Genomic DNA, 18,735 nt, shown 5'->3' with positions numbered 1-18,735 from the left:
TTTGAGGTCGATTCAAAGAAGTTATCCTCATAAATACTAAAGTGTGACGACCGCTCTGGTGTAATGGTGCGTGTGCCACTGCTGTCGGCGGCGCCTAAGCACCGACGGTCGCGGGTTCGATTCCCGCTCGGGTCGGATTTGTGTATATACAAATGTTTTTTCTGGTTTTTATTTGTTTGACCTTGTGGGTCTCCCCACCGTGCCTCAGAGAACACGTTAAGTCGTCGGTCCCAGTTGTTATCATGTACACCTGATAGCGATCGTTACTCATAGTAGGGAATATATCCGCAAGCCCGCATTAGAGCAGCATGGTGGATTAAGTTCTGATTCTTCCCCTACATGGGGAAAGAAGGCTATGCCCAGCAGTGGGATATTACAGACAGAGGAATATTCTAAAGGATCAAATATAATAATAAAAACTAACAAGTAAAATGGTCAAGTTTTATTTTAATCTTATTGTTGCGTGTTGTCGGGCGCTTGCGGCGTGTGGGGCGCGGGGGACGTGTGGGGCGCAGGGGGCGTGTTCGGTGCGGCGGGGGCGGAAGGGGCGGAGGGCGCGGACGGCGTGGGCGGCGCCAGGTGCGCCAGCACGACGTGCGGGGGCGCCCGGCCGGCGCGCCGCAGGGCCAGCTGCTGCAACTGCAGCGTGCGCAGCGCCGCGCCCGCCTCCGACACCGCGCTCGAGCTCGGCGACCCGCTCTGCCACAGACGAAAACGGTGTAGGTTTGCGCTGACGCAACCGCGTCGTGAACGAGGTCACTTACGTTTTGCGTAGACGTCGTACCTGCGAGTGAGGCGGTGAAGCGTGATGCAAGATCTTGAGATGGTGTCGTGTGGCGAGCGACTGCTGCCGGTACAGCAGCTGCGCGGCGGGCGGCGCGGCCGCGCGCGGCGCCTCGCCGGCCACACGCGCGCGTCGCGCCGCCTCCGCCTTGCCGGCGCCCGGCGCGCCCGCCAGCGCCGCCTGCGCGCCGTGCGCCGCCACCACGATGCGCTGCGGCGCCGCGGCGGGCGCCGGGGCCGCCGTCGCCGCGGGCTGCGACACGCCGGCGGCGGTCGCCACTCCCGCGCCGGCCTTCATCTTCTCCTTCGCTATACGCTCGGCGCGCCTCACGGCAACCTCCATGGGCGTCGGCGGCGCGTCGTAGTCGACGCCGTGCTCGGCGAGCAGTGCCGCGTGCTTGGGGTTGTGGTGCGCGGCGTCGTCGAGGCGGCGCTTGGGCGCGGCGCGGCGGCGCTCGGCGGCTTCCCGCATGGCGTCGAGGCGCTGCAGCGGCGGGCGCGGCGCTTCGTCGTCGGGGCGGCGGCGCGCCGGCGGCGGCTTGCGGTGCTTGCGGCGCGCACGCTCCGGGTCGGCGAGCGCGTCGTGGCGATCCCGGCAGGCGCGCGGGGAGCGGTAGGCGCGCGCCGTCTCGTTGACGAGATCGGCCAGCCAGTCCCAGTTGGGCACGTGCGCGGCGGGCGGCTCGGGCGGCAGGCGCTGCAGGCGTAACGCACGGCGCAGAGCGGCGTCCTCGCAGGGCGCCCAGTCGGGCGGCGGCGCGACGTGCTCGCGTGCAGGGGTGGGCGGAGGACGCGCGCGCGGCCGCGGGCGGGCGCCGGCGCGCTCGAACAACGAGGGCGGCGCGTGGGCGGCGCGCGGGGCCGGGCGCGCGCGGCGCGGGGAGCGCGGGGCGCGCGCCTCGCGCCAGCGCACGGGCGGCAGCAGCGCGTCGGCGGCGGCGCCGCGCCGGTACAGCGGGCGCGCCCAGCTCTCGCAGTACACGTCGCCGTCGCTGGACGGCGGCGTGGGCGGGCACCAGATCTGCGGCGACGAGGTCGTTCATTATCTGCGATCTTCGAAACTCAAAACTCATCGTGTCAGGCTCTCGGACGGTTCGCTTACCGGCATTTGCTCCGTGGGGTGGTTCCCGCAAACCCATATCTGTAAACAACATTTAATAAAAAAAAAGTTAGGATAGTAGTTTATGGCTATTCAATTCATCGCCTTATAGTAAACAGAGCACTCACCCCGAAAGATATTATAATGGTCTTATTTTTACTGACAACATTAACATTTACAAAACAAAAACACTAATAAATATTCGATCAAAGATTCGTTCTTAAAAATATTGTTTTCACTTTTAATACTAGTTTTATGCTTAAATGTCTATCTGAATGAATTTTTAGGTTTCTACGGTTTTAAATCATTATGTGCCATTTAGTTTGAGAAGCACAACCTGTACAATCTTTCAATGAACTACTAAATAGAAGTTAATGCACCATCCCAAAACTACATTATTTCTGAAGGACGGTAACTCTAAGTGCCTCTTTGTTTATAGTAAGCTTTCAATTTGTACACTTTTTTTATTGAAATTTTTTTCTTCGACGTTACGTGAGCAAATGATGTACCTCTCAGAATTTTGTATATTAATAATTTTTTAAGTTGAACTTATCAATATACAAGCTACCAACATTTTTTTTTAATTTTTATGCGTACTTTATATAGTCGATTTTAATTACTTTTGGATCGAGCTTGTGAAACTTTTTTTATCAGTTTGAGGAGGACCTGACATCTTAATTAGGGTTTGCCAAACAAATTAGTTCCCATCTCTTTCCTTTAAATTTAGTATTAGAATAGATAATTTTTGATCTGTTAACAAAGATAAATAGCTCTAATTGTTGCACTTTATATATTTTGGTGGTAGTAAGATGCACTATTATGTCTCAATTGCTGAAAACTATTAATCTATAATTTAAAAAATACTTCTGTATAATATCCAGTTATTATTTTTGTTACAATCTACTTGTAACTTTTATTCTATTTTCTTGAAATCACTAATATCTGGCAGTTTATGTCGTCCTACACAACGTGCGAGGGGCGGGGAGCGGGGCGGGAGACCGGGCGGGCGGTCGCTCGGCCTCGCCCGTAAATGCTTGCACGCCTTACATCCCTGACGTTCGCGGGCGGTGTCGCCGTTTTGGTGGCATCTCGCGAGAACACCGAGCCGAGAGCGAGGTCAAGCATTTACGGACGAAAATCGAGCGGCACCAAAACGTCGAACGTCAGAAATATAAAACGCAAGTGTAGTGTCAAATCATTTATTGTTCTGTCGGTCGGGAGCGCCCGCGAGCCACGAGTCCAGCGTGCCGTTGCGCAGCGCGCGCCGCCGCGCGCCGCCCTCCGCCGCCTCGTCCAGCGTCCACAGGTTGATGTGCACCGTGCCGCGCGAGCGCGTGCGCGGCTGCGGCGCGGCGGGCGCGGGCGGCGAGGGCGGCGGCGAGGGCGGCGGCGGCGGCGCGGGGGCGGGGGCGGCCGGGGGCGGCGCGCGGCGGCGGCGGCGGGCACGCACCTCGGCGCGCGCGTCCTCGCGGCTGTAGGTGAGCTCGGGCCCGGGCTCGCCGGCGCCCGGCTCGTCCCGCAGCGCGCGGCGCGCCCGCTCCCACTCGCGCAGCTGGCGCCGCATCTCGCCCAGCGCGGCGCGCTCCGCCTCCGTGGCCGCCTCGCTGTTCTCCACGAGTCGCATCGCGTACTTCTCCACCGGCGTCAACTGAAAAATTTAGCGTGTGAAAACTTCAGTCTCGGAAGGAACCTACGCGCTATTTAATCGCTTTGTGTAACGAGATGGCGCTTTAAGCCAAATAAATAAATCTTTAACATACGCGTCGTCTGTTCCTAAGATAGAAATTTTACGTCTACGTTATACTCCACGTGTGCACAAGTATTGTCGATAGCCTCAGGATGTCACGCGTCGATGGTCAGAAGGATTGAAAAAAAAGAAGGTTCCATAAATAGTTGTAATATATTTAATGTTTTGTCTTATTTTTGTATATAAATTATAAATTGTATTTTAGTGTAATTATAAAGCTGAAGAGTATGTTTGTTTGTTTGAACGCGCTAATCTCAGAAACTACTGGCCCGATTTGAAAAATTCTTTTGGTGTTAGATAGCCCATTTATCGAGGAAGATTCTGAATTTTTATGGGACAATCATTATATATAGATATAGTGATGAAGGTATAGGCAACTACTTTCCTCAAATTAACGAGGGTGAAACCGCGGTGCACAGCTAGTAGTAAATAATATCGAAAATTAAAAGTTTAACCATTAAAGAGGCGATGCGCTTGGTGTATCTGGGTGTGGGTGTAAGTGTAGTGGTTCTTAGCTTCTTGTCTTCATTTTTAATGTTTCGAAGAGTTCGAATACGTGTGGCCTCACAAGCGGGATCTACCGCACGCTGAACGGGTATAGTAGGCGACCCTTTTAGTTTATCTTTCTCGAAAAACTTTAGAACTTTTAAAATAATATCACGTTCTCCCCGTAGCGTGCATTCCATAAAGGCAGAAAGGCACTGCCTACCTTGTCATGTTATTAAAAATGATATATGTATAAAACATGAATATTACATATTTTTGAAAAAGACATGAACCATAGTTCAATTTAAATCCGCTTCAATTGAAAAACCCGCTGTCATATATGCGATATCAGCGCTTCGCGCGAATCTACGACGGGCCTTTTATAAAACTTCTGCCTACAATCGATAACAAAATGTTAGCAATGACAGGACATTTTATTATTATCTTACAATTTTATAATGTCGCACGTCATATGGAATACGAATAATTATGATTTTTGAGACGGTCTCATATGCGCATCCGCTATCCGAATCATTCCACAGAGTAAGTAATATTATGACAATTCACTTTGTATTTTTGTTTGTGCGTTCCTGTTATTAGTGAAAAAGAAAATATTAATATATTAGTGATGAATAAGTTTACTTGTGAAATATGTATGTATGTGTGTTTGATGAAAGTAAATAGTGCATCCAAATTCAACACGTTCGATTTTACAGATACATTAAAAATTCTTCAGGCATATCGATTTAATATATAAATAACAATGACGTTATAATTTTTCATTTATTAATAAATAAACATGTACTTTCATTAAGCATACAATTTCGTAACTAATTAATAGTGTTATCAATGATTTCCTACGTTTGACACAAATGAAATTATCAGAGTGCCGGCCTTATGAGGTCACAGTCTATCCAGCAACTGATTTGTTTGATAAGTATCAGTTGGTTGCTGTACGTGTATTTGTATGCCTGCATTATAAGTATAGTGCGTTCAACGAGCGGAGATACCAAATGTAAACAAACCAAATGTGAGGTCATCAACTAAGCAGGGTTTTGTAACCTTTTTATTACTTAAACAAATTTTTAAAATGTAAAATATATTTATATTTTGATTATTACTGAATTACATATAATTATGTATTTAAGATTTGATACTTATTAAATAATAATTATCGAAATATAAAAATCACCCGAGCGCTTCAGGACACAAAATGAAATAAAAATAAATAATACAAAATCAAAGGGCCGTACGCGGTCCGATTGCTTTCAAGGCCAGTTAAAATATCGTTCGACCTGTTGTCACAGTTCCCCTGGTCTATTAAACGTAATAAAACCAGGGTACCATGAATTTAAAAAAATTTATTATATTAATTAACCCGGTGAGGTAGATAAAAAAAATATGTATGTGCGGGGTCGAGCACTCAATTCACACAAGCTCTAATGCAGTCCAGCTCAGGTACTCTCCTGTCTCGCCGTGCAGGTGATAATCCCGGGAGTCGCGTGGCAAGATTCAGCTATCGACCGGGGGCGGCAGGAACGGGTAGTTCAAAACCCGGCGGAGAGCACTCTCGTTGTTGGGTGAAAGAGTTGGATGTAAACGTCCAAATTGGTGACCCAAATGTCGAACCCCAGTTTGGGGGCATAAACACTAACACTATAATTATATTTGTTTAATCGAGACAACGCTAAGCAAGGATCACACTAATTTTAGAGATTACGGTTACGATGCCTAAATATATAATTATTCGACACCGTATTAGAGACCGTAATAAAAAATGTGATGTGCGTTAACTACTTTCTTGAAACAAAATTCAAAAAATGAATGACGCGGCGGCGACCAGTACTGCCGTTTTTATAACCCGAGACAAAAGATTCATTTGAATTTTTGAAAAGATAATTGCCCGCGCGAATATATAGATGCCGGTTGATGAATTTATATTATTTTAGAAAAAAAAAAATTATGATAAAATTGTGTTTTATAAATTACTGTAGATTTTCATGCAAGATTTAATTATAATAAATTAATGTTTTTTTTTTTTAAATTCATGTCACGTATTTTAAATATTAAATTTAAGCATATTTTAATTTAGCAGCACAAATAATGTACGTATAACGTTATACTGTGCATAGAGACGTGCAGCAGATAGCAAACAAACAAGATAGAAAGGGATAGACTATATTGTTTGTTCCGTCGTCGCTACCAAAAATGATAGGCTTTGTTTACATTTGGTATCTCTTCTCGTTGAACAGACTTTAGTATAAATGCGTTTTACGTGTCCAATAATTTACTTATCTGTTCTTGAAATTATCTAAAAGCCTCTATTCCCAACAAAATTGAAATAAATTAGGAAAAAACTGCGAGAAAGTAAGTGCAGAGTGGCTGTTTATTTTTTTTTAACTGTCTACTCTGTCTAAAATTTTTATGCACGCCACTGCGTTCTCTACTATGATAGCTTTTCTCTTTACTCATTTTGATAAGAGACACGTCTAACTTAACAAAAGAACAACGAATAAATTCGGAGCGAAATCAAACCACTACGCGTGCGTATCGGCTGCGTAGCTGGGGCGAACGATAAGTGAGAGCGGTGCGCGAACCTGCTTCATGAGCGCGGCGAGCTCGGGCGCGTCGGGGTCGGCGGCGGGGGCGCGCTCGCGCTCGTCGTCCAGCGGCAGCGTCTCGTCGAACTCGGCCAGCTCGCCCTGCGCCTCGGCGCGCGCGGCCTGCGCGGCGGCGGCGTCGGCCTCGTCCTCGGCGGCCGCCAGCGCGCTCTCCAGCTCGCCGCCCTCCGCGGGCTCGGCGTCGCCGCCGCTCGCGCCCTCCGCCTCCGCTCCGAACAGCTCTTTGATATTCGCCTGACAGATCGTAAAAATAAAATTTCGTGTTACTTTGTATTACTTACAATGATGTCTATTTATAAAGTAGTTTTTCCTCTGAATAGTCGGGCTCGTTAATACCTAAACTGTAACGATATATGACATTAAAGTGTATCGTACTTACGGCACGCAAGTAGGAGGTAGTGAAGTGACCGTCCTCGATAGCTAGGTGGCCGAGAGTTCGTTTCTGTTCGGCTTTTCGTAGTATATTTTCTTCGACTGTGGCGGCGGTGACGAGCCTGTACACGTGCACGTCCCGCGTCTGTCCGATGCGGTGACAGCGGTCTTGCGCCTGCGCGTCCATGGTGGGGTTCCAGTCCGAGTCGTAGAACACCACCGAGTCCGCTCCCGTGAGATTGAGACCGACGCCTCCGCTCCTCGTCGACAGTATGAAGGCGAAGATCCTCGGGTCCCCGTTGAATCGGTCCACGAGCGGCTGCCGCTGGTCGACGCGCGTGGCGCCGTCCAGCCGCAGGTACGTGTGGCCGTGCATAGACAGGAAAGCCTCCAGAACGTCTAGCACTCGCGTCATTTGCGTGAATATTAACACGCGATGTCCGCCCGTCTTCAATCGTCGCAGGAGCCCGTCCAACGTTTGCAGTTTACCTACGGATCGACAGGCGGTCGTTAAACTGTGATCTCTAACGCTTACAGTTCAAAGATACAGGCGCCGGAACCCACCGCAGTCGTACTGCAGCAGGCGCGGGTGCGGGAAGGCCACGGCGCGGCGCGCGGCGGGCGCGTGCAGCAGCGCCAGCGCGGCGCGCGCCAGCGGCAGCGCCGCCGCGCCCGCCGCCGCCGCGCGCCGCCGCCACGCGCGCGCGCCCTCCGCGCCCGCGCACCCGCCCCCGCCCGCGCCGCTCTCCAGCTGCGGCGCCGCCGCGCGGCACGACGCCCAGCATATTACGAATCTAAAATACAAAATTTAATTTAATCTTCACTTTTATTTACCCTCTCTGACGACATCGAATTTTACAGATTTTAAAATTAAACTTATGAGTTATAATTTAAAACTTCTTTTCTTGCACTTTTCACACATCTTAATAATCATCATCATCATCATTACAGCCTATACAGTCCACTGCTGGACATAGGCCTCCACAAGTTTACGCCAAAAATAACGTGAACTTATGTGCTTTGTCCATAGTCACCACGCTGGGCAGGCGGGTTGGTGGCCGCAGTACTGGCTTTGGTCGCACCTAAGACGCTGCTGCCAGCAGCCAGCAGTTGGATGGTTATCCCGCCACTGGTCGGCTTTTTAAGTTCCAAGGTGATAGCGGAACTGTGTTATCCCTTAGTTGCCTCTTACGACACCCACGGGAAGAGAGGGGGTGGCTATATTTTTTAGTACCATAGCCACACAGTACTACATATTTTAATATACAAAAGTGAATAGATTTAAATCTCCGAAAAGATAAATTGCTATGAGAGCATGTCGCGGCTTAGCAAGCAACCCCATCTAGTGTGCAGATGGTGGGGCTACACGTGAAGTTTTGAATGGTTGCCACCGTTGTCCACTGTGTGGCGCTGAAGCGATCGATTCGAATTATTTTTGTATAAATTCATTTAGACGGTGACTAGAAAATATAATTTCGAAATTAAACGTAAACGCTCCAAACATCTCTCTTGTATAAAATTAAAAAATATTGTAAGCCGCGACATTAAACGTAGTTCAAATTAGTCTACGTTGTTTTATTTGAAGATCTCCGTAGTTTGACTGATCGTTGCTGCCCCAGAGCATAATCAGAAAGAGAAAAAATAAAGTAAAATTAATCAACAGACACAAAATAATATTATACCATACAAGTGCCCGATTAAAACATCATACTCATAGTGCAATTGCTACTTATTGAAATTCTTTCAACGAACCTGTCTATTATATCGTGCATTTCGTCTAGGAGAGCGGCCATGTCGCGCGGAGGTACGACGGGAGGCCCGGCACTGACGGCCGCTCGCAGGTCCGCCCCGAAGAGGGGAAGCCGCCAGCAGCGACGCTCGTTGACCGCGGCGAGGCGTCGGAGACAGTTGCGGCGATGCGTCTCGAGGCGCGCGGCGGCGCCCCGGGCGGGCGCGGCGGGCGGCGCCGGCGCGGGGGGCGCGGGGCGCGGCGGGGCGGACACGGCGCCCGGCGCCGCCGGCGGCGCGGCGGGCGGCACGCGCAGCGACGGCGGCGTGCGCGGCACGAGGCGCAGGTGCAGGCGCAGCGCGGCGGGCGGCGGGCGCGGCGGCGCGGCGCGCGGCGCGTCGGGCAGCTCCTCCACGAGGCGGCGCGGCGGCGCCAGGTGGCGCGCGCGGTGCGCGGCGAAGGCGCCGGCGCCCGCCGCCTCGAGCGTGGCGAGGTCTCCCCCGAGGCGCGCGGCCAGCTCCGCGCGCTCGGCGACGGCGGCGACGTGCGCGAGCGCGGGCACGCGGTACCGCAGCGCGGGCAGCTGCAGCGGCGACGCCACCGGCCGCGGCTCGAACAGGTCCGGGTGGTTACAAACTTTGCGGAGCTGCATGAGCACGTTGATAACGCTCAGTAGATTGCCGGACGCGAGACTCTCTTTCGTCCTAGACAAGATACATTATCATTTTATAAATACAATATTTCATAAGTAAATAATATAAGGACTGGCAAGCACTGGTTTGTGGCTGTTGCGCTGGTAGTTGCAGATTCGATCCCCGCACATGACAAACGTTTGTATTGGCCTTATAGACGTTTTCTGTGATCTGGGTGTTTGTGCAGTCTTTGTGTGTCTCTCCAGGAGACTGGTTGCCTCGGAGAGCACGTTAAGACATCGGTCCCATGCCCATCGTGTACACCTAATAGCGATTGTTACTCATAGTAAGGAATATATCCGCTAACCCGCATAGGAGCAGCATTGGCGGTATAAGTTCTGTTTCTTCTCCTACATGGGGAAAGAGGCCTATGCCCAGCTGTGGGATATTGCTGGCTGAAGCACGAAATCAATGACACAAGATATAAAATATTAATGTTTTCGTAGTTAATAGAAGGCTTCAACATAATAGTTCAAAAATTAAAATTAAGCTTGCAAGACAATAGCGGGCGATTCTCACTTAGCTCGCGACATGAAGTCGTCGTAGAGGAAGCGCTGCCGCTTGGACAAGCGACACAGCAGCACGTGCTCGTACTTGCGCGGCATCTGGCGCTCCACGTCCGCCTTCAGCCGCCGCAGCAGGAACGGCCGCAGCACCTGGGACCACGACGAGCGTCAACATCAACGTTCGCATCGTTAACTACGTAACGTTATTCACGATATTTATAATCTCGAAGTTTAGTTTACTTTTATATATATATAGCGTTAAAATAGCATTCGACGAAATACATCAGAGAAGTGCATTTGCAGCCATGCACATGCCCTTGACCGAGAAGGGTACAGATAGCAGCGGGCGCGTACCTCGTGCAGGCGGCGCACGAGCGCGTCGCTGTAGCGGTGCGAGCCCTCGGCGATGCCGGCCACGGGCGCGAACCACTCGCGGAACTCCGTGTGCGACGCGAACACGTCCGGCATGAGGAAGTGCATCAGCGACCACAGCTCCAGCAGGCTGTTCTGCAGCGGCGTGCCCGTCAGCAGCAGGCGCCTGCGCACACATCGCACTCGCTATCTATACGACTACCGGACGACGCTTCGGTCGTGTTGCGACCGAAACTTAAATTTAATATAAATATAATCGAGAGAGTTACCTAAATTTTTTACCTTTCTGTCTGAAAATTCAGTAACATCTGCCACCTCTGCGATTTGAAGTTTTTTATATTTTGAGCCTCGTCGAGAATTAAATATTTCCACTTTTTTCTACGAAAACTTTGATGGTCCTGAACCACAAGCTTGTAAGATGTTATGCACACATGAAAAGAGTTAGCCTTTGTCCACCCGACACGTTTCAACTTTCGCTCCTTTATCGTCCCATAGTAGGTGAGGATCTTGAACGACGGACACCACTTTTTGAACTCCATCTCCCAGTTGAGCACGACGGAAGTGGGTGCGACGACGAGGTGCGGGCCCCAGTCGTGGCGCTCGAGCGCCAGGTGCGCCAACAGCGCGATGGTCTGGATGGTCTTCCCGAGCCCCATCTCGTCGGCTAGAATGCCGTTGAGGCGGCGCGCGTGCATGGTGGCGAGCCAGTGCAGCCCCACGTGCTGGTACTCGCGCAGCGCGTGGCGCAGCAGGCGCGGCACCGGCGTGCCCACCACCGTGTCCGACAGCGTGGTGCCCGTCGGCTGCAACGTAGCCGCCAGCGACGCGGCAGCTTCCACCCGCTGCTCCCCGTCCGCATCGCCCCCCTTCTCCTGTGCCTCTGTCGTACTCTTTTCCTCGGTGTCCATTAGCGCTTCGAGCTGCTCCGACGCCGACGAATCGGCGCTACTGGACTGCGAATCGTCGTCGCCTTCGTCGTCGTCATCAGTGTCGACGTCCGTCGCGGAGGACGGCTCGCTCGCCTCCGTCGTCGGTGGAGCGGCCCCCGCGTAGCGACTGACGAGTTCGTCTATGTCGAGATCGGCCTCGTCCTTGAGAGCCGCCAGTTCAGCGGCTGCGTCCTCCGGGCGCTCGCTGCGCTCCTGCTCCGCGATGGTGTCCTCGTCGTCCGCGGAGTCGTCGTCGGGCCCGTAGTCGGAGGGCGGCGGAGAGTGCGCGGGCAGGTAGCCGGGCGGCAGCAGGTCGCCGAGGTCGAGGTGCGACTCGCGCCGCAGCGCCTCGATCTCGTCCCCGTGGTCGGCGCCGTCGTCGGCCGCCTCGCGCTCGGCGGCGGCGATGGTCTCCTCGTCGTCGTCGGAGTCCCCGCGCGGCTGGAACTCGTCGTCGGAGGGCGGCGTGTCGGGCGCGGCCGGCGGCGCGCCCAGGTTGGCGGCGAGCTGGCGCGAGTAGCGCTCCGTGCGGTCCACGATGTAGCTCAGTTGCTCGTCCAGCGCCTCCTTGCGCGCTCTTTCGACTCGCCGCACTCGCTTCCATTCCACCAGCTACGAAATGTATTTTAATGTTATAATAATCAAACAAACAGATACAAGACGATAGTGAGAAACATTTTTCTTTACGATAATAAATAAAAACCGGCTAAGTGCGAGTCGAACTCGCGCGCGAAGGGTTCCGTACACTTTAGTGTAACTAGTAACTAACTAGTTAGTGAATATTTTAAGCGTTTACCTGGTGTTAATTTTAATATCGGGCAAAAAGCGGCAAAAAACCAATTTTGTTGTATGAGAGCTCCCTAAATCGGACGGACGGACGGACGGACGGATGGATGGACGGGCGGACAGACGGACAGACAGCGAAGTCTTAGTAATAGGGTCCCGTTTTTACCCTTTGGGTTCAGAACCCAAAAAATAGATAAAACTTTTACCTTTTCGACGTTTGACCAAAACATCCTAATTTCCTTTGCCGCAAAGGCGGCAATTTTTTTTAATTGCAATTCTTGAGCTTTTTCAGCTTTCTGAGCCGCTGCAGCTTTGTCTTGAAAATATTTTTGAACCGCACGGGCACACTGAAAATATAAATACAATTATAAAGCTTCTTTATAAATACTATCCTACAAATGCTAAAATAACTAAAACTAAAACATTAACAAAATATTAACATGCAATATGATGCTGACACTTGTGTAAGTAACGAAAGTAATACCTTACACATGATATCAGCAAAGGGTGTACTGATAAGGCGGTAAGGGTGCATTATAATAAGTAACAACTTGACTGTACTTTTTAGTTATCAGCAAGCATTTATTGCTGACTGCTAAGGGGTTACATGGGTTTACTTACTAAATACATACATCTATATATATAAAAATTTCGTTTCGTGTCCAAGTCCAAAATTACTGAACCAATTTTTATCCAACTTTGTAAGCACTTTTAATTTGGTCCAAATAAATAAATTTCTAAAATAAAAGTAGTTTAAGTTACTCCTTATTACATCAGCTATCTACCAGTAAAAGTCAAAATCGGTCCAGCCGTTTCAGAGATTAGCCGGAACAAACAAACCGACAGACAAAAATTGTAAAAAATGTTATTTTGGAATATGTACCACCATATATATCATATACAAACAGACACTCCAATTTCATTTATTTTTATAGATTTGTTTCGAATTTCTCATAACTAATAACCTATTCTGTAAACATAAAAATATATTACTTTTTTGGCAGCTTGTTTTTTCCATTTTCGTTCGTGTGCAAAATCCTGAGCCAACCAAGCCATTTCTTCGAGAAGGTAGTCCCAGTGTGTCTTTGGACGAGGAGGTTCGAGGACGCGCGGGAGCCGCCGCTCGGTCCAGAGCCCCGCGCGCGCCAGCTCCGCCACACGAGCCGCGACGTACGCCTCTTGTTTGGCTTTCTCGACCATTTCGTCGGCGGCGGGCGTAGAGGCGGTGGTCGTCGTCGCGCCCACTACTACAGCGGCGACGGACGCCGCCTGCATAGACGAAACCGTGACGACAGCGGTGCAGGGCGGTGGCGGGGCGGGGGCGGGCGCGGTCGCGGGCGCAGGGGGCGGCTCGGGCGGCGGCGGCGCGGCGGGGGGCGGCCGCCTCGCCTCTAGGAAGGCCACCAGCTGAGGGGCGGGAGGTCTCTTTCGCCACGCTGCGTAGTCCATCATGTTGCCCCCCGCCTGCAGGAAGTACAGCTCGCTCAATTGCTCCGTAAACCTGTAACCGACAGAGGCGCTAAAATGGCGATGCGATTTTCGAAAAGAAGTATGAAAGCATATAGACTCCTGGGGGGAGGGGGGGATTGGGGATTGGTTCGGCAGCGCGCTTGCGATGCTTCTGGTGTTGTAGGCGTCTATAAGCTACGGTAATCGCTTACCATCAGGTGAGCCGTACGCTTGATTGCCGACCTAGTGACATAAAAAAAAAGACTAATAGAAGGAATGACACATTAGTCACATAAATCGAAGATAATCTTTTACACACATCTATAAACGCTCCGTTCCGCAGCGGAGGCTCCAGCTCAGCCGCTCCTCTACGCATTCGTTCACGCGCTTTCGTACGCAAGGGCGGAAGAGCTGCACTTCCCGCAGCGCCGGAGCCAAGCGTTATTCTAACTTCAAAACTTTAACCATGGATATTTTTAATAATTGTTACTGTGTTATTAATTTACATACAGGTATTTAGGCAAAAATAATATATTTGTGCTTAAATTGTTTTTGAACGAAACGCTAAGTGACGCGCCATTTTGTTTGAAATTGTCTATTTGTTAGTCGTTAAACTTCAGTTCGTATCGTTTGTTGATCTTGCAGTCGAGATAGTTTTTACGTACTCCTATTCGAAAATAACGTGTGAAAGTTGCAGAACGGAGCATGAGTGCACTTCGCGCAGCGCCGGAGCTAAGGTGCGGTCAAACGCGGAGCTCTAAGGTATTGTAATAGGTCTAAATAACACAATTCTAACCTCTAAACCAACTCTCCCCCCTCCCCCCAAAACCCCATAAATCGACGCCCGATTGTCTATAGAATTACCACAGACAATTCAATTAAATACAAACAACAAGTAAAAAAACTAACTAATAATAACACAGATAACAAAAAAAAAAAACAATAACATTAAAAACACAAAATAAAAGTTATGGAATTTAATATTCACCTCTCCCGCAGGTTCTTCAACCGAAGCAGCTTGTACTCGAGCACTCGCTTCCGCAGCGCGGCCACGTCGTCGGCAGCGAGCAACTTCATCCTCTTGCAGGGCGGCTCGTCGCCGCGCTCGGTCGCCGCCACTCCGTTGTACGTCTCATCCCCCGCACCGCTCCCGCCTCCGCCACTTCCGCGTTCCACACCCTGCAAGTTCAATGTTTTATTTCAAACCCACTTATATGTACGTATACAAATATCAGTAAATACAACACATCAAGACATACACTCTAAGGACTCCAAGGCGGAGTATGTCAAGGTGTTTCGCAGATAGTCTTTAAGTATACTTAAAGTTGCCGTTGCCCGTGGAGACTAGCCGTGCCCCGGTACCACCCGCGTTAATTTGAGGGAAAAACGTACAAAATATTTTTAAAACAAACATAACTCGGACGAGCCTCGTTTCATTTGATTTTACACTATCTCCTAATTTTTGCGCCCAAATTAAATGCTTTTAAAAGACAAAGTTTATTCTTACAATTTTTTTTTAATAAACTATTATTCATTCGTAACGATTGATACGCCTAGCTAATACTAATGCAATAAAATCATTTTTAATATTTTTGTGATCTTTAATCGTAGCAATGTTATTTTAAAACTATGATAACTTCTAAAATATTTATTGAAATCAAATGATGTCAAGGACAATTTTGCTTAAAAAAAAAAATTGCAATGAGTAAAGTATTTGAATGCAGATCTATATAATGCCTATAAAACCACATTCACAAATAATGATTTAATTTGAAGAAACTTGATTACCACAAAAAATGAGTTAGCCTTAAAGATATGATCCTATGATGACGCGATGGCGTAGCGGTCACAGCACTGGTTGTTGCGCTTACGGTCGCGGGTTGTCGTGGTCTGGTCTGGCCATTTGTTTGTGTTTAGCGTGTTTCCAGACCCCCGACACAGGATAAAAACCTACTGGGGGCCGTTGAGTGAAAAGTCTATTTATTTTTTGTAGTCATATGCTTGGCGAGCAATTTCGTCACACATAATATTTGGGTAGCCAACCTGTAGTGGAACAGTGTGATGTATTAAACTCCCAATCATTTTCCTAAATAGAAAATAAGACCTATGCCCAGCGGTGGAATATGCTACAGGCTGAGGCTGTTTCAATAAATTTTACCAGTGTTTGTTATATCAGCCTAAATTTTAAGTAGAATAGAATATAATACTTTGTTACATAATTGTGTTTGCTCGCAAACGAAAAAAAAAAGCGACTTCAATTACATCGACGAGTAATACAACGTAGATCTACGAAAAAATACTCAAGTAACGACGCGTTATCAAAGATTACTCAAAAAGTAGTTATCAGATCTCAATAAAATTTATATGTGACCACATGACAAACATCAGCTTTCGATTAAATTAAAAATTATTAAAATCGGTACACCCAGTAAAAAGTTATTGCGGATTTTCAAGAAGTTCCCTCGATTTCTCTGGGATCCCATCATCAGATCCTGATTTCCTTATCATGGTACTAAACTTGGGATATGTCCTTTCTAACAAAAAAAGAATTATCAAAATCGGTACATCCAGTAGAAAGTTATGTGGTATAATACAACGTAGGTCGACGAAAAAATAGTCAAGTAAAAACGCATTATTAGTACATAGCTCGAAAAGTAGTTGTTAGATCTCAAATAAATTTAAATGGGACCAATTGGCACACACCACCTTTCGATTAAAAGAAAATTTGTCGAAATCGCTCCACCCAGTCAAAAGTTCTGATGTAACATACATAAAAAAAATAAAATAAAAATAGTCGAATTGAGAACCTCCTCCTTTTTTGGAAGTCGGTTAAAAAGATATACATTGAACAGTCATTTAAGCATATAGGTTGTAAGGGGACGTCCATAAATTACGTGTTTTTTTTTTTAATTTTCTGCCCCCCCCCCCCCCCCTCAGATGTGAGATTTTATTCAACCCCCTCCCCCAACCCCCAATCTCACGTGAGATTTTTCAAAATGTAGGTTTCTTACGTAAACACATTGGATTGTTATTGAAATTATTTTCTTTCGAACGAATTAGTGAATGATCTTAATCGTATTACAATTACGCTTAAGATTAAATTTTAAGCATGTACAATCTGGATTAAGTGGAGCAAAATAGTATAATTTTTTTTTTTTCGTTTCAATCAGAAAAAAAATTGCATGATATTTGACCCCCCTCTCTCTAACCTAAGATTAGATGAGATTTGACTCGACTCCCTCCCCCCTTAAACATCTCACGTATTTTATGAATGCACAAAGTAACACAAAATGTACAAAGGCAGTCTTTTTGTTAAGTAAGGATCTCTTGCAGACAACCTTTAGACGGAGTAAAATATGCATAGAAGAGATAGGTGCAGCAGCGTAATTATCAATGTTGTTTACACATAAAACATTAATAGAACCTTAAAATATACATTAAATTAAAATAAATACTCATAAATTACATATAAAATGTAATATGTATGTAGTGTGTATGTGTGTAAATATGTAAATATTTAATATGTATTTTAGAGAAAAAATAACAATTAGATTTTAGTAGCCATATAGTTAACTAAAAAGACTAGTACCAAATACATGCATCTAAATAAACTTTTTTTGTTTCTTACTTAAAAACCTTGATTGTCATCAAATTATAAACACTTATAATACAGTGGCTACGGCAGTAAGAATACAGCAACCCCGTCTCTTTCCATGGATGTTGGAAGAGGTGACTAAGGGATACACAGTTTCATTACCACCTTGGCACTTAAAAAGCCGACTAAAGGCAGGATAACCATCCAACTACTGCTGGCTCTGAAATACACAGGCCGAAGACGGGCAGCATCTTCGGTGCGACAAAGCCAGCCTGCAGTCACCAACCCGCCTGCCCAGCGTGGTGACTATGGGCAAGACACACAAGTTCACGCCATTTTTGGCACAAACTTATGGAGGCCTATGTCCAGCAGTGGATTGTGATAGGCTGAAATGATGATGATGAATGATGATATTACATACTAGCTGCCCGGCTAGACTTCGTTCTGTCATAAGTTAATAGTAAAAATTTATTTATTTATTTTTTTTACTATAAAAACATTCCCTGGGTCTTAAGGAACATACAAAAAAATAAATTAGCCGAATTGGTCGGGCCATTCGCGAGTTATGCGCTTAGCAACATTCATTTTTATTTATATAGATTAATAAAAAAATTGTTTATATTGTAAGTTTATGACTATTTAAAACACACTGCCACTCATTTTGAAGTCAATATAGTATATAATTGTATTTATTTAGAATCAAGACTACACTATTAGTCAAAGCTCCCTGTCAGCTGATTGGATTTGCACAAATTCTGTATTAACATAAACACAATGAACTTGTTCACTAATTATGTCTACATGACTGACTGAGTTTGTGATAATCCTTACAAGAAGTCACAAATATGAAATAATCACTAAAACATAAACTTCTAACACATCAAACTTATCAACACACAAAAAAATAAAACACTAAATGAGTAAATTTTCTTAGTGTCAATATTGTGAGTAATTAGTTAACTGTGAATTGTGTATTAAAACGCAATCAACATAACCACATTTACATTACTCCGGTTAGATTCTAATCCATTTATTTTACAGAAACCCCGTACCTTCTTTATTTTAATTTTTTTTTGTTTTCACTAAAGTTGTTCATACTTACCTTCTTTTTAGGGCTATCTAATCTGTCTAGCACAATTTTAGATTAAATAAACAAAAAATTTAGGTATATTTACCATTAGTGGTACTGTTGGTGTTCCGAGGGATACGGCGGACTCATTTCGTCCGCTCATGTTGCGACATCGCTAGCCACTCACGATTACAAATTTAATTACTTAATGTAGATACAAAATCAACACAATTTTTTTATAGCACTTCACTAAATTTCAGACGCTAATTCCTTGTTTTGATATATATATTTATATATATATACATATATAAATTTTCAGTCTTTTCAAAGGGGTTATGGTAATTATTGTAAGCAACGGCTTTGATAAATTAAACATTACAAATAGTCGAATAAGCTGCATTAACGAAATTTCTGTAAACTCTGTATAAGCCGCTATAAACAGATCTCTGTGACAAACGCAGTCCGGCGGCAGCCATATTGAAGAAACGATTGATGTTTGC

The 18,735-nt window shown here is 47.1% G+C and overlaps 1 protein-coding gene across 1 annotated transcript; it reads right to left on the bottom strand.

Moving 5' to 3' along the window:
• Positions 1-453: 453 nt before the first annotated feature.
• LOC123653926 (helicase domino) lies at positions 454-18,398 on the bottom strand. The gene is made up of 16 exons (XM_045589902.1): positions 18,342-18,398; positions 14,560-14,750; positions 13,436-13,623; positions 13,116-13,333; positions 12,329-12,469; positions 10,690-11,948; positions 10,390-10,573; positions 10,049-10,185; positions 8,861-9,541; positions 7,673-7,902; positions 7,116-7,597; positions 6,713-6,970; positions 3,333-3,530; positions 1,886-1,924; positions 785-1,804; positions 454-699 (listed from the first exon to the last, which is right to left on the bottom strand). Exons 1-16 carry the CDS (start codon positions 18,396-18,398, stop codon positions 454-456), a joined length of 5,529 nt encoding a protein of 1,842 aa, XP_045445858.1.
• Between the last annotated feature and the right edge of the window lie 337 nt (positions 18,399-18,735).

This window comes from Melitaea cinxia, chromosome 5 (genome assembly GCF_905220565.1).
Source record: "Melitaea cinxia chromosome 5, ilMelCinx1.1, whole genome shotgun sequence".
Taxonomy (NCBI): Eukaryota; Metazoa; Arthropoda; class Insecta; order Lepidoptera; family Nymphalidae; genus Melitaea; species Melitaea cinxia.
Note: the sequence above shows the minus strand (reverse complement) of the source record. Positions and strands in the feature narration are given on the sequence as shown.